Genomic DNA, 13,312 nt, shown 5'->3' with positions numbered 1-13,312 from the left:
TGGAGAGGGAGGCAGTGAGAGAGAGAGGGGGAAGCAGGCTCCCTGCTGAGCAGAGAGCCCGATGCGGGACCTGATCCCAGGACCCTGAGATCATGACCTGAGCCGAAGGCAGCAGCTTAAACCACTGAGCCACCCAGGCGTCCCAAGAACAGAGAATTTTAATAGGGCAGGGACATTCCTTGGGAAGTGGAGGGAGAAAATTTGCAGGAGTCAGAAGGAATATTGAGAGATGGAGAAGAAAAAGGCTTGATCAAAGAGGACGTGGTCTTGGGGAAGCAAAATAGTTAAGTCTCAAATATTTGCTTCTCTTCCTGAATGAAAACGGTGGTCAAGCATGGGAATTCTGCCCTGGAATCAGGGAAAGGAATAAGTACTGAACAGCAGTACAGTATAAAGAGTAACTGAGAGGACAGGTACTGCCAAAGAAGTTTGTTTTCTGGGAACAAGCTAGAGATTTAAAAAGATTTTTCCAATTTTCTTCTTTCTCCCTCACTGCCTCCAAACCAACCATCAAATTCTCTTATACCTTCTTAAAAATGTATCTAATCCATATATTAGACCTATATAAACATTCTCAAACTGAAGACAAGAAAACAGATGAAGAGAGGTCAGGATCTGCCCAGGATCCACAAATAGTAAGCAGCATAGGTATGACGCAAAACACTTATTTTAATTTATTCTTTTAAGCTTCTTGCCAGTGCTTTTGCCACTATATTTAATGAGAAGGAAATCAGAAAAAGATATGCTGCTGGAGTTTTCCCCAGAGGAAGGCTGTCTCTGCAGGGTTAAGTAGCATTGTGCATTCAAGGAGAAGGGAGGGAAAGGCACCTGAACATAAATGTGTTCTTCCCTTTTCTCCTCCCATTATTTTCCATATGCGGTAATTGCTGTATTTATAGAGGATATGTTAGTTTCTTTTGTACAAGTTTAATAGTTGGACATAAGAAGACACATAAGCAGGTACAATAATCTTGTGATCACAAAGCAGTGATAATAAGCAAGAAGAAAAAGATCAATGCCCTAAGGGGAGTATATGTCTTACGAACTCACAACCAGGATTTCTAGCATACTGGCATTCATATGCAGAAGTTCTAGGGTTTAAATTTATTCTACAAGGGTCAGCACAATTACTTACCTCTAATAACCGAGGTATCCAGCCCTTCCGGTACCCGTACGGGGGAGGTTCTCTTCGGGAGGAGACCAGTGAGGTCTGTCGTGATCTCTGGGATCTTGCCTTTTCTTCAGCCTCAAGCTGGTCCTGAGATAGCTGAGTAGGTGCAGGTAAAAAGCTATAAGCAAAGATGATAAAAGTCAGAATTAAAAAAAAATTCTTACATTTGATCATTGTAATTTGGCCATCAGAGACTTTTACCATAATACCTTTTCCCTTGAGCAGAAGGTCAAACATTTCAATGATTTATGGCAGTATGAAATATCAGTCATTTTATTTTGTCTGGTAAGAAATAAGTATCGGAGACATACAATAAAAAATGTTTGACTAGGTGCCCAGAATAAAAGAATTAATAGATAATTCATGTAACAGATAAACTACTGAGTATACTTTGACATTTCCTTTCCTATAACAAGCAAGGAAGCATCCTCAATTACCCAAGGGATAACTCCCCAGTATATGGTTGCCTTAGTGTCTTTACTATTTTCAGAGTCCTTATTTTTAACTGGTTTACTTTTAAGCTTCTTACTTTTAACATTTTAGTGTCAATACAAAAAAAATAAGGATCAGCACTGAATGTAACAAAGAGATGGATAAAGGAAAATACAAGTTGCATATTTAAGTGTGTTTTCCCAAAAGTATCTAGTTTAGAAGGCAATTTAACAGTTAAGAGGTCAAAGATTCAAAGCAGAAATTCTAAAGATGTAGTTTGTTATTCTTTAATCAAAGTAGCCTTTCTATCAAACAATTCTTTGCAACTTTGTAGTATGATAAATATTATTAGCGATACCCCAAAGTACCATAAAAGGATCCCAATAAATGAATACATTTAATGGGAAAGTTAAGGTTTCTTCGTGATTCTTGGCTAGTAAGCGTATCTGAGTAAACAACAGAACTTATTTATTCAAAATATTGATCAGCTGGGTGCAGGTACTATGCTAGGTAGGCAATGAGACTATAAACTGAGAAAGACGGGTTTCAGTTTTGTAGAGGAGAGACAATCCCTCATACAAATCCGTAATTACAAATTCTATTAAATGATGAAGGAAAAGTACAAAGTGCTAGTGACAACATATATAAGAGGGATCTAATCCGATCTAGAGTTGAGTACTGTGATGGTTAAGAGCCCAGAGTTCAAATCCTACCTATGCCAGGTAGTAACCCAAATAAGTTACCTACCTCTCTGAACCTGTCTCTAATCTATAGAGACAGATCGAAAGACTACCTACCTCACAGAGTTGCTCTAAGTACTAAATGAGAAAATCTATGAACCCCTTGGCACAGTGTCTAAATACCGTTCAATACATATTTGATTATTCAGAGCTCCCCCAACTTGGGTTAGTTGCCCCCACCCATGCTCCTACAAGACTCCCTACGTACCACTACTAAAACATCCACCTTACTCTATCAGAATCATCTATTCATTTACCCTTCTTTTTCTCACTAGACTGAGCCACTTGCAGGACCTAACTCTCCAGGCATTGTCTAGCTCACAGCAAGGGCTGCTTAAATGCTTGTAGGAGAACTAAATTCATGCTACCCTTTGCATTCACCATCTTTGTGTCACTACAATGGCCTTCAACCATCTCAAGATCTTCACATTTGCTCTTGCATCTGCCATAAAATATTCTATTTATTTAAGAACATTCTTTCCTGGGGTGACTGGGTGGCTCAGTCAGTTAAGCTGTTGCCTTTGGCTCAGGTCATGATCCTAGGGTCCTCGGATTGAGCCCTGCATCAGGCTCCCTGCTCAGTGGAGAGCCTGCTTCTCCCTTTCCCTCTGCCTGCCGCTCTGCCTGCTTGTGCTCTCTCTGTCACATAAATAAATACAATATTTTTTAAAAAGAACATTCTTTCCTATATTGCTTTTATATAACTTTTTAATGAACTTTTCCCCAGTTCATTCAATCATTCATTTTATGTATTATTTTTAAAAAATTATTTTTATTAACATGTAATGTATTATTTGCCCTAGGGGTACAGGTCTGTGAATCATCAGGCTTACACATTTGACAGCATTTATCATAGCAAATACCCTCCCCAATGTCCATAACCTAACCACCCTCTCCCTACCCCCCAGCCCCAGCAACCCTCAGTTTGCTTTGTGAGATTAGGAGTCTCTTATGGTTCTTCCCTGTCCCAATCCCATCTTGTTCATTCAGTCATTTTTAAAGATTTTAATGAGTAATCTCTAAACCCAATATGGGGCTTGAACTTACAACCCCAAGATCAACACTCACGTGCTCTACTGACTAAGCCAGCCAGGGGCCCCCATCCTAGATCTTTTAGTCTTTCCTTCTTGGTATTCATGTCTCTTCTCAATTATACCTGCCCCCAGCTGTTTTCTGACCACCTCATCCAAAACAGTACTCCACCCCACACATTCCAGTCACTCTGTCCTTTTATCTTTACCTTATTCCTAGTAATTACTATCTGAAATCGTGGTTGGTTTGTTTGTTTGTTTGTTTTAAGATTTTATTTATTTATTTGTCAGGAAGAGAGAGAAAAAAACCACAAGGAGGGGAGTGGCAGGCAGAGGGAGAAGCAGGCTTCTATCTGTGCAAGGAGCCTGATGCGGGACTCAATCCTAGGACCCTGGGATAATGACCTGAACAGAAGGCAGCCACTTAACTGACTGAGGCACCCAGGTGCCTTGAAATTGTATTATTGATTTGTTTACACACACACACACCTATATATATAGTCTGTCTCCTAAAATCTAAGCTCTTTGAAAATAAAGGAGTTTGCTTGACTGATTTAATACTGTAAAACCAGCACTAGAATAGTGTTTGGCACATGGTAGACGTTGGACAAATACTAACTGAATGACGAATGAATGGATGGATGAATGGAGTCAAAAGTTCTGAGCTTCTATCACAGTTATATTCAGTACACTGCATATATCCAAATACATAGGAGGGATACAAAGACGGTTACAAAGAAGCCCAAGTATTCACTTATTTTCTCTTTTCTTTACGTTCTGCTGGAAGAACTGGTTACTAGTATGATCAAAAGGTAGGCAGCCGACAAAAGCAAAGAGTTCAGACAATCCAATAAACAGGTAATTTGGCCTGGATTAGGGTCTGAACATACTCTAGCCTTCCAGAGGGTCTTAACTGTGCTGTTCCTTGTAAAGGATGATATTCCCACAAAGAGGCACATTCCTGTGGTGCAGGGTTGGGGCAAGGAGTACACAGTGGGCTGTAGGCTATACACGCAAGCAGAAAGTCTACCTCAGTGGATCTCAGCTGGGGGGTAAAATAACTACAATGTAGGTATTTGACAACTTCTGGAAACTTTATGATTGTCAAGACTTGGTGATAGAGAATGGAAAGGGGGTGGGGGTGGGGCTGCCACTGGCATCTAATGGATAGAGGCCAAAGATGCTGCTAAATATCTTACTATACATAGGACAGCCCCATTCCAGAATGAATTATCCAGTCCAAAACACCAACAGGGCCACTGCTGAGGCATCTTAGTCTACCCTTTCCCCTTCACCAAATAAAGCATATTAAACGCAGGTGATATAATTAGATATATAATAACCCCCAAATACACTTGAATTTAGAGACCTAAATCAGTATGACTTTAAATCTTTTGTAACAATAACTGGTGACACCAGTACTGTAACACATCAGTATGTCAAGTCCCTGCTGTTAACTAATCCTTGGTAGATCTTAGAGATAAGTAACATTTCACTTGGAATCAAATCAACCAGAACTCAACGAAATCAGAAAACTATGTCGTTCCCAAGGGTAGTCATTTAAACGCTGCACTCTGCCACTGCAATTTTAAGCACACAATACCCACAACATCTCTGTTATTTTTCCCGTGTCCTTTTCAAATTCCACCTTTTCCACAATACCTTTCCTCTTAACTCTGGTAATTTTTGCACTCAAATGCTTGCTGCTTGTAACATTTACTAAAGCAACCTCCCTAGTCCATTCAACTTAGTTTTCTAAAAGATTTTATTTATTTGAGAGAGAGGAAGAGAGAGAGGCAGAGGGAGCGGGAGAAACAGACCCTCCACTTAAACAGGGAGCCCAACCTCAATCCCAGGACCAGAGCCGAAGGCAGATGCATAACCAACTTAGCCACCCAGCTGCCCCAGCCATTCAATTGATCTAATCTAATTCTTTTGCACTTAAGCTTAGTATTACACTGTGAGTATTCTGTGCTATTCTTTATTTCATATCTGTATGCCTTGTACCCCATCTTCCCTGCAAAGACTGTTGGATTTCTTTTTTTTGTATACACACAATCCCTAGGATTGAGCAAGGCACCCAAAATGAATTCCCCCAAGACTTTTCTGAATTAAACATTTTGTGGGACTCATAACTGTCATCAGCCAGGAAACACAAGTGTGAAGAGAATCAAGCGTGTTTAGGGAGCTCAAGCTCATGTCCTAAAACGATTACTTTCTTTACAACCACCCCTGACAACTCAACTTTTCCTGCTTGCATTCGCTGGTAAAGTTTTTCTACTTAGATGGGGCAACAAGGTCGCGGACTAGTAGGAGTTACGTAACCCTTCGGGATCTCCCAGTTAAACATCTTTTTCTCAAAGGCGGGGACCACTTTACATGCGGTTACCAAGGCAACTGGGAACAGCAAAAATCTGAAGTGGTTCTATCTACGGAAGAAATTCTAAGGTCCAAAGTTAAAGTAGGGAGCAGCGGCGCATTAGTAGATAGTGGTCACCACCGCGACTAATTTAAAGATCTCTGTTCAGTGCGCCCCCCTCCCCGCCGCCTTTGTCAGGAATCCTTGTTCCGGGGCACAGGCGAGAGTTCGGCAGACACTCGGCGGTAAGCCGGGCAGTCGGCTCCCGCCGCTTCACTTCGCCCAAATAAACCACTGCCCTCCACACCCCCGCCGTGTCCGCCTGAGCCGTGGACCGGACGGAGCGCTCTCCACAACCCCATGATGCTCCAGCGAAAACCACGTGCGGCTCCTTGGCATCTGAGGCAGGAGGACTATTCACCACGCCGAGGCTTTCGGCCCTAGTGAGAGAACGAACTCAACCCGGGAAACAGCTCAGGAAAGACCCCAGCTTCGGTGAGGCCTAGTCGCCCCGGAGGCCGGCAGGAGTGCCTAGCCGTAGTCGCGGCCCACGTTGCTCTGTGTCCCGAGCCAGGTCAGTGCCCGGAGACAGTGGGCAGAGAAATGAAAAAAGTGGGTGCTCCCAGACCCTTCCGTATCGAGGACCCCCATCAACAACCCACCTGGTGAGCGCCATCTTCTTCCGCTTCTTCCAGCGCGAGCGACAGCACCGCGGGGCGGGTCTTTCCCCTTGATGAGGAGGGGAAAGGAAGAAGTCCGCGATGCGCAGGCGCCTCGGCCGAAAGGCCTTCTGGGATTTGTAGTTCTTTGGACAAGAGTACGCTTCGATTCTGTTTTCATCAGACTGAGCGGTTATGAGATAAGGGTTCAGTTAAGAAAGGCAGATGCATCCCTCGTATAGTGTGACAAAATAGGGCGTTCCCTAGGCAAAATAACGAAGGTGAGATGCCTTTTAAGATGCTTATTTTATTCCCCACTCAGTCTCATTCCCGGATTGTAGGGATCTCCAGTCCAAGAGAATCGGGAAGAACAACGTTAAATAAAAGGGTGACTGGGTTTTAAAACAACAGGAAATCGTGAGACTGTCGAATGGAGAGTTTGGGAACGCTCTAAAAACATTCACACTCGAAACTTTTCTTTAAACGCTGTCCCCTAACTCCACAACCCACCCCCAAAACTCTCTCCTGGGGAGGTATTGTGTGATCTGGGTAAGTTACCTTTACAACACTTCTGGGTATTATGTTTTGTTTTTATGTATGTACGTGTTTTATATTATGTGTTTTACATAGCTTATGGGTTAAGCATAATCTCTGATGAACTGGTAGGATAAATGAAATCTGCTTATAAATCCTGGAGACAGGGAAGTGGGTAGACGAAAAGAGAACAGCTGGTTTTGATCACTGTTGAAGCTACATAATGGGGAGATTATCCATTGTGTGGATAATTCGTCACACTAACACATTTGACATGTTCCATGATAAAGCGTAGATACAAACTTTTAGTTGCAGTGTAGCACACATACGGAAAGGTGCATACACTGTAAGTGTACAGCTCTTGGAATGTTCACAAACCAACCACACTACTTTGAGCAGCAGAAGCAGCATCCCCTACCCAGGATGACTCAATTTCTGGTGACAAGATGTTGTAGGTTCATCTCGTATTGTTTCTACTCCAGACTTGGAATCAGTCATTTCTCCAAGGAGCACTCCTTTAAGTGGGAAAGGGATATTTAAAGAAAACGATTTGGATGCTACAAATGTTTATTGTTATTGTGTTGATTATTGTTTGTAAGCCTTTTTTGGACTACAGATCTAAAAAATTTAGATTTACACACATTTTTTTAGAAAATGCATCATGAATTTATATTAGTATTTTCAATGCAAATTTAGGATTACACAGACTTTACTTAACTTTGATTTTATATACATATCTCTTCTGAAAATCTTGGTACCTAATGACTTTAACATAATTACATATGGAAATAACTATTAATTATCATAATTAATTAATATAATTGCTTTATCCTACTGTATATATAAAATCTTTCAGAATAACATTACTGAAATGATTACTAAACATATGCTTAATGATAATAGTTTCTGCTTTTCTTTTTTTTTTGGCAATTCTTTTTGCCCTTAGAGTATATTTCTTTAGGCGTATATAGTCAAATTGCACTGCTCTAAAGTGACTTAGGGAGAGGTGCACCTGATTGGCTCAGTTGGTAGAGCATTCAGCTCTTGATCTCAGGATTGTAAGTCTGAGCCCCACGTTGGATAAAGAGATTTTTAAAAAATAAATAAATACAGTGACTTGGAATAGTTCCTCTCTGTGGGATAATGCCACTAATTTGCTGGTCAGGTTTATTTCTTTTTCCTTTGAATTCTTAGACATTGCTTTAAAAAAAGTTGTTTTGTGAAACAGTTTCATGGTTTCAAAGCCAAAATTTACCAAACAGATAGTACATTTAAGGAAGTCTAGATTCTTTCCCTGACCCTTCTGTCATTTCCCCTTCCTCTCCTTATAGATAATCTTTAAAAAAATTTTTATGGTTTATTCTTTCACTTAAAAATATACACAAATACATATATATTTGTATGCTTCTCTTTCCTAGACAAATGGTAGATACTGTACACACTTCTCTTCACCCTCCTTTTTTCACTTATTATGATATCTTTTATTTATTTTTAATTTTTAAAAGATTTTATTTATTTATTTATTTGACAGAGATCACAAGTAGGCAGAGAGGCAGGCAGAGAGAGAGGGGCAAGCAGGCTCCCTGCTGAGCAGAGAGCCTGACATTGGGCTCGATCCTAGGACTCTGAGATCATGACCTGAGCTGAAGGCAAAGGCTTAACCACTGAGCCACCCAGGCGTCCCACTTATTGTTATATATTGGAGATCACTGTTTGGTAGTATATAGAAATCACACTGGAGATTTTGAACAGAGAAGACACACGATCTGATTTGTTTTAAAAAGATCCTTGTGACTGCTGTGTTGAAAATGGACTCCAAGAAGGAAGGAAGGAAAGAAGGAAACCAGCTGGGTGGTTTTTGTGGTAATTCAGGGGATAGATGCTGATGGTTTAGGGAGGGAGGTAGTATTAGAGGTAGTAAGAAGAGATTGGAATCTGGATCCATTTTGAAGGTAGAACTAACAAATTTTAATGATAGAATTGATGTGAAGTATGAAAGAGAATAATCAAGGATATCCCCAAGGGTTTTTGTCAGAGAAATTAGAGGGATAGAGTTACCATTTACTAAGATGGGAAAATTGCAAGAGGGTCATGTTTTTGGAAAAGATCAGGAGTTTAGTTTTGAACATGTTACATTTGAAATGGTTGTTAGACAAAGACAACCTTTAAGGATATTACGTATGCAGTTGTATATACAAGTTTGAAATGTGGGGGGAAAGGTTTGGGTTGGAGACCTTTGGGGTTAGATGGTATATAAATTGAATGAGATCACCTGGGGAGTGAGTATAGTTACAGGGGAGAAGCAGTTCAAGGGAAGATTGGTGAGATGAGAAACCAGTGAAGGAGATTGAAAAGTAATGGCCGTAGGTTTGACCAATGGAATTAATGAAGACAATGCATCTGTCTTTCGTTTGGGTCAGAAACTATACGATTGTATGCTTGAGTTACCAATATTTATATATCCTGGAAGACAGCAAGAGCCTGTGACAGGAAAGAATGAAGCCACTATGCAAGAAAGACGGAGTCCGAAAGGGTAAAGAGAAGGATAATAGACTTGAGAGATGTTGAGACCTCTGACAACATCTTGGGAGTTCTTGGATGCAGCAGTGCGTGAAGACTGTACTATACTGAATTTTTAAATTTTTATTTATTTATTTATTTAGTCATCCTGAATTTTTTAAATTAAGTGAGCCAATGAATTATTTTGTTGGCTTTAAGTTGGCTTAAGTTAATTCTCTATCATTAACAATGGAAAGGAGTTTATACGATATTTATTTTCTGTGCTCTAATAATGCTTGTTTTTCTCCCAGTCTTAACATTTATCACACTTTATAGGTTTTAATGGTTTACTTCACTGCAAAGAAGATTGAATATCTCTTATCTCCTGTGCCTGAACAATCTTGGGCAAGTCCTCTACCCTCACTGGATATAGACGCCTTATCTGTAAAAGCGTAGAGTGGGACAAGATAATATCAAAGATCCCTTCTACTGTCAATATCCTTTTATACTTGGTACTTTTTTCTAGGGTTTTTTTTTTTTCTTTTTCAAGTAAGGTCTACACCCAGTGTGAGGCTTGAACTCACAGCGCTGAGATCAAGAGTTGCATGCTCTACCACCTGAACCAGCCAGGTGGCCCTATTTTTTTCTGGTTTTTAAATCTCTAGATAAAGAGTTTTAAAAATCTGCCATCCTAGGAACTATCAATACACACAACTTAGATGATTTGAGAGCCATTATGCTGAGTGAAAGAAGCCAGTCTCAAAAGATTATATATTACATTGGTCCTCGAGCAATGCAGGCATTAAGAGACATTGATCCTCCGTGCAGTCACAGATCCTTGTATAACTTTGACTCCCAAAAAACGTAATTACTGTAACTTCTTGTGAAATAAAGTAACTTAAAACTTACAATGTGGTAAGCTAGAGAAAAGAAAATGTTATTTTTTTAAAAAGGTTTTATTTATTTATTTGACAGAGACACAGCCAGAGAAGGAACACAAGGGTTGGGGGGAGAAGGAGGGAGTGAGAGAGGGAGAAGCAGGCTTCCCGCTGAGCAGGGAGTCCCATGGGGGGCTTGATCCCAGGACCCTGGGATCATAACCTGAGCTGAAGGCAGTCTCCTAACACCCAGGTGTCCCCCCAAAAAAGTTATTAAGAAAATCATAAGAGGGATGGATGCCTGGGTGGCTCAGTCTGTTAAGCCTTTGGCTCAGGTCATGATCCCAGTGTCCTAGAATCAAACCCTGAGCCCCACATCAGGCTCCCTGTTCAGCAGGGAGGGAGCCTGCTTCTCCCTCTGTCTACTGCTCCCCCTGCTTGTGCTCTCTTTGACAAACAAATAAGTAAATATTTTAAAAATCACAAGAGATAATACACTTACAGTACTGTACTGTCTTAAAATAGTACACCTATTTTAATTGAAATCCACCTGTAAGTGGACCTCATGGGTCAAACCCATGTTCAAGGGTCAGCTGCATTTATGACATTCTTGAAATGATAAAATTTCAGTGACAGAGAACAGGTCAGTGGTTACCAGAGATTAACGGTGGGGGCAGATGTGACAGCCACAAGAAGTGTTTGGCGATGATGGAATTGTTCTGTATCTTGATTGTGATGGTGGTTACATGCCTTTTAGACATGTGTTGAAATTCCTAGAACTGTATACCAAAAAACTCAGTTTTACTATATGACAATTTAAAAAGCTGGGTCTTGTTCCTACTGCCCTGCTGTTAGAAAGGAAATGGAAAATGAATTAATTTTCTATTGTCAGGTAACAAATTACTGCGAACTTAGTGGCTTAAAACAACACCCATTTATTAGCTCATATTCCTGTGGGTCGGAGGCTGGCACAGTCCATCTCCGAGCCCTTTTTTGTTATTGGGAATTTGCTTGCTTACGGTTGTAGGGTTGAAGTCCCTGTTTTGTAGAGTGCCATCAGTAGGGGCCACGCTTACTTCCTGCTGGCCACTCTCCACCCCTTTCCATTGTGGATATTTGCTGGGCACATCTCCTCTGACTTTCTCTTCCTGCCTCCAGACTGAGAAGTGAGAAGACTCTCTGCTTTTAAAGGGCTCATTGATTAAGTCAGGCCCATCCAGAACCTCTCTTCATCTTAAAGTCAACTTTGCCCTATAATGACATATTAACACCCCAGGGATTAATGTAGGGCACGTATGTAAATGCTGGGCAAGAAGGAGATCTTGGGATAGGACTTAGAATCCTGTCTGCTACAGGATATAAGCCAAAAGCAGGGGTGGGTGGGTGGAGGGGAGGAACCCACCTTATTTGGGTAAAGGCAGGATTATCAGTCACATCGTATAGTTTAACAAGCATGATCTAGGAGTCTGAAGATATAAATTCAAGCTATAGCTTCACCAGTAGACTCTGTTATCATGGTCAGTGACGTGATATGGACCAGGAGTCTTCGAAGAAGGGTCATGGAAGAATTCTTGAGATGTTTTCGGTGCAAAAAGGTTTAATAAAAGCAGAACAGGACCTGCCGGCAGAAAGAGGGTCCCTGTGATTGTGAGTGATTGATTATATACTTTCAAGTTGGGAGGTTAGAGATAGAGGAAAGTTCCAAAGAGATTTTCATATGTTAAAGAAGATTTAGGGATCCTGGAGGTCTGGCTATAGCCAAGCTAAAGTTGCCTTTTGCCTCTAGCAAAGCATTAACGGTGAGACAGTTGTGAGTTCCTGGAGGAGTGCCATGCTCTGTCTGTCTCAAGAATTTATCAGAGGGCTGCAAATTGTGAGGAAATTTAATTTTATCTACATGTCTTTTGCCTTTGTTCTCCTCCTCAGTCAAGACACTTAACTTTTCTGGGCCCCAATTTTATCAAACTTAAAATGCTGATCATGTTGCCTGCTGTATATATATCATCGAGGGATTTGGGGGACTTAATTGGGGTAATGTAGGTGAATATGTTTTACTCAACTCTAAAGCACTGTGTATATATATATATAGCTATTACAGTTAATATTTTGGTTGGCATTGATCTGCTTTAACCTCTGCTCTAGGAATGTATTATTTCTAAAAAGAGAATAAAAGAGGAGCAAATTAGAGAAGGTCCCGGAAGCCAAGATCAAGGAGCTTAGATTTAATTCAGCAGGTGATTCGGAGCTGAAGGAGGACTTAAATAGAGGGCTGGGTCACAGAAACTGTCAAGAAAGACAGTTCTTAAGTCAGAGTGGGTTTCTATGGTGATGAGAGACAAAGGAGGCGGCTGAGGGCAAGGTTAAAGTAATTAACACGGGAAGTCGGTAAGGTACAGACCAAGACCTGGGATGCAGGATTGAAAGAAAGGGGCAGAGAAGTGCTGCGACCATCCCCTCTCCTTTCTTACAGAGGCACATTCATGTGAAGCATTTCTGCTAGTGGTGGTTTCGCACTGTCCTTGGGGTAAATAGATTCGAATAGCAACTGGCTTTAATAGCAATCTTGACAAAACATAATTAAGAAGGCAAATCTACTGCAAAAGCAATATGATATTTCTACCCCAAGGCCAAGCGCTTTATTCAGTTTTGTCGGGGAGGGGGCTTGCGTGCCACTCTGGTGGATCTTCCTTGCAGCATTCATCTCTCATTATCGCAGGTAATTAGCAGCTGCCTGCACAAAATAGAGAGCCCCGTGAAGCCCCCCTCACCCTGTGGCCAGAAACTATCAGCTCACTCCGTGTGTTGGAAATAGAGAGGGCATGCGCTCTCAGGTAACTTGATAACTAACTAGCTGGGACTCTATAACCACAAGTGACGTGACGTAGGAGGTGGTAGGGTTGGAGGGGTTAAGGAGATTCTTGGGTCAGCTTCCCCAGGCTCCTCTCCCAGCTCCCTCAGTTGCTTGCTGTACCTCCTGGACACGCCATTCAACTTCCCTCTCTGTTTTCT

At 41.2% G+C, this 13,312-nt stretch overlaps 1 protein-coding gene across 1 annotated transcript in view; it reads right to left on the bottom strand.

Moving 5' to 3' along the window:
* SNW1 (SNW domain containing 1) overlaps nucleotides 1–6,501 on the bottom strand; it is a 35,074-nt gene extending 28,573 nt beyond the window's left edge. Inside the window, exons 1-2 of the mRNA XM_004739159.3 lie at nucleotides 6,396–6,501; nucleotides 1,136–1,289 (exon numbers count right to left, since the gene is read on the bottom strand). Coding sequence (XP_004739216.1) covers nucleotides 1,136–1,289; nucleotides 6,396–6,409 — 168 coding nt within the window. The 5' untranslated portion in view covers nucleotides 6,410–6,501. The remainder of the gene's footprint in view (nucleotides 1–1,135; nucleotides 1,290–6,395) is intronic.
* Nucleotides 6,502–13,312: the final 6,811 nt, after the last annotated feature.

This window comes from Mustela putorius, unplaced genomic scaffold, assembly GCF_011764305.1.
Source record: "Mustela putorius furo isolate JIRA1106 unplaced genomic scaffold, ASM1176430v1.1 tig00000129_pilon_pilon_pilon, whole genome shotgun sequence".
Classification (NCBI taxonomy): Eukaryota; Metazoa; Chordata; class Mammalia; order Carnivora; family Mustelidae; genus Mustela; species Mustela putorius.
Note: the sequence above shows the minus strand (reverse complement) of the source record. Positions and strands in the feature narration are given on the sequence as shown.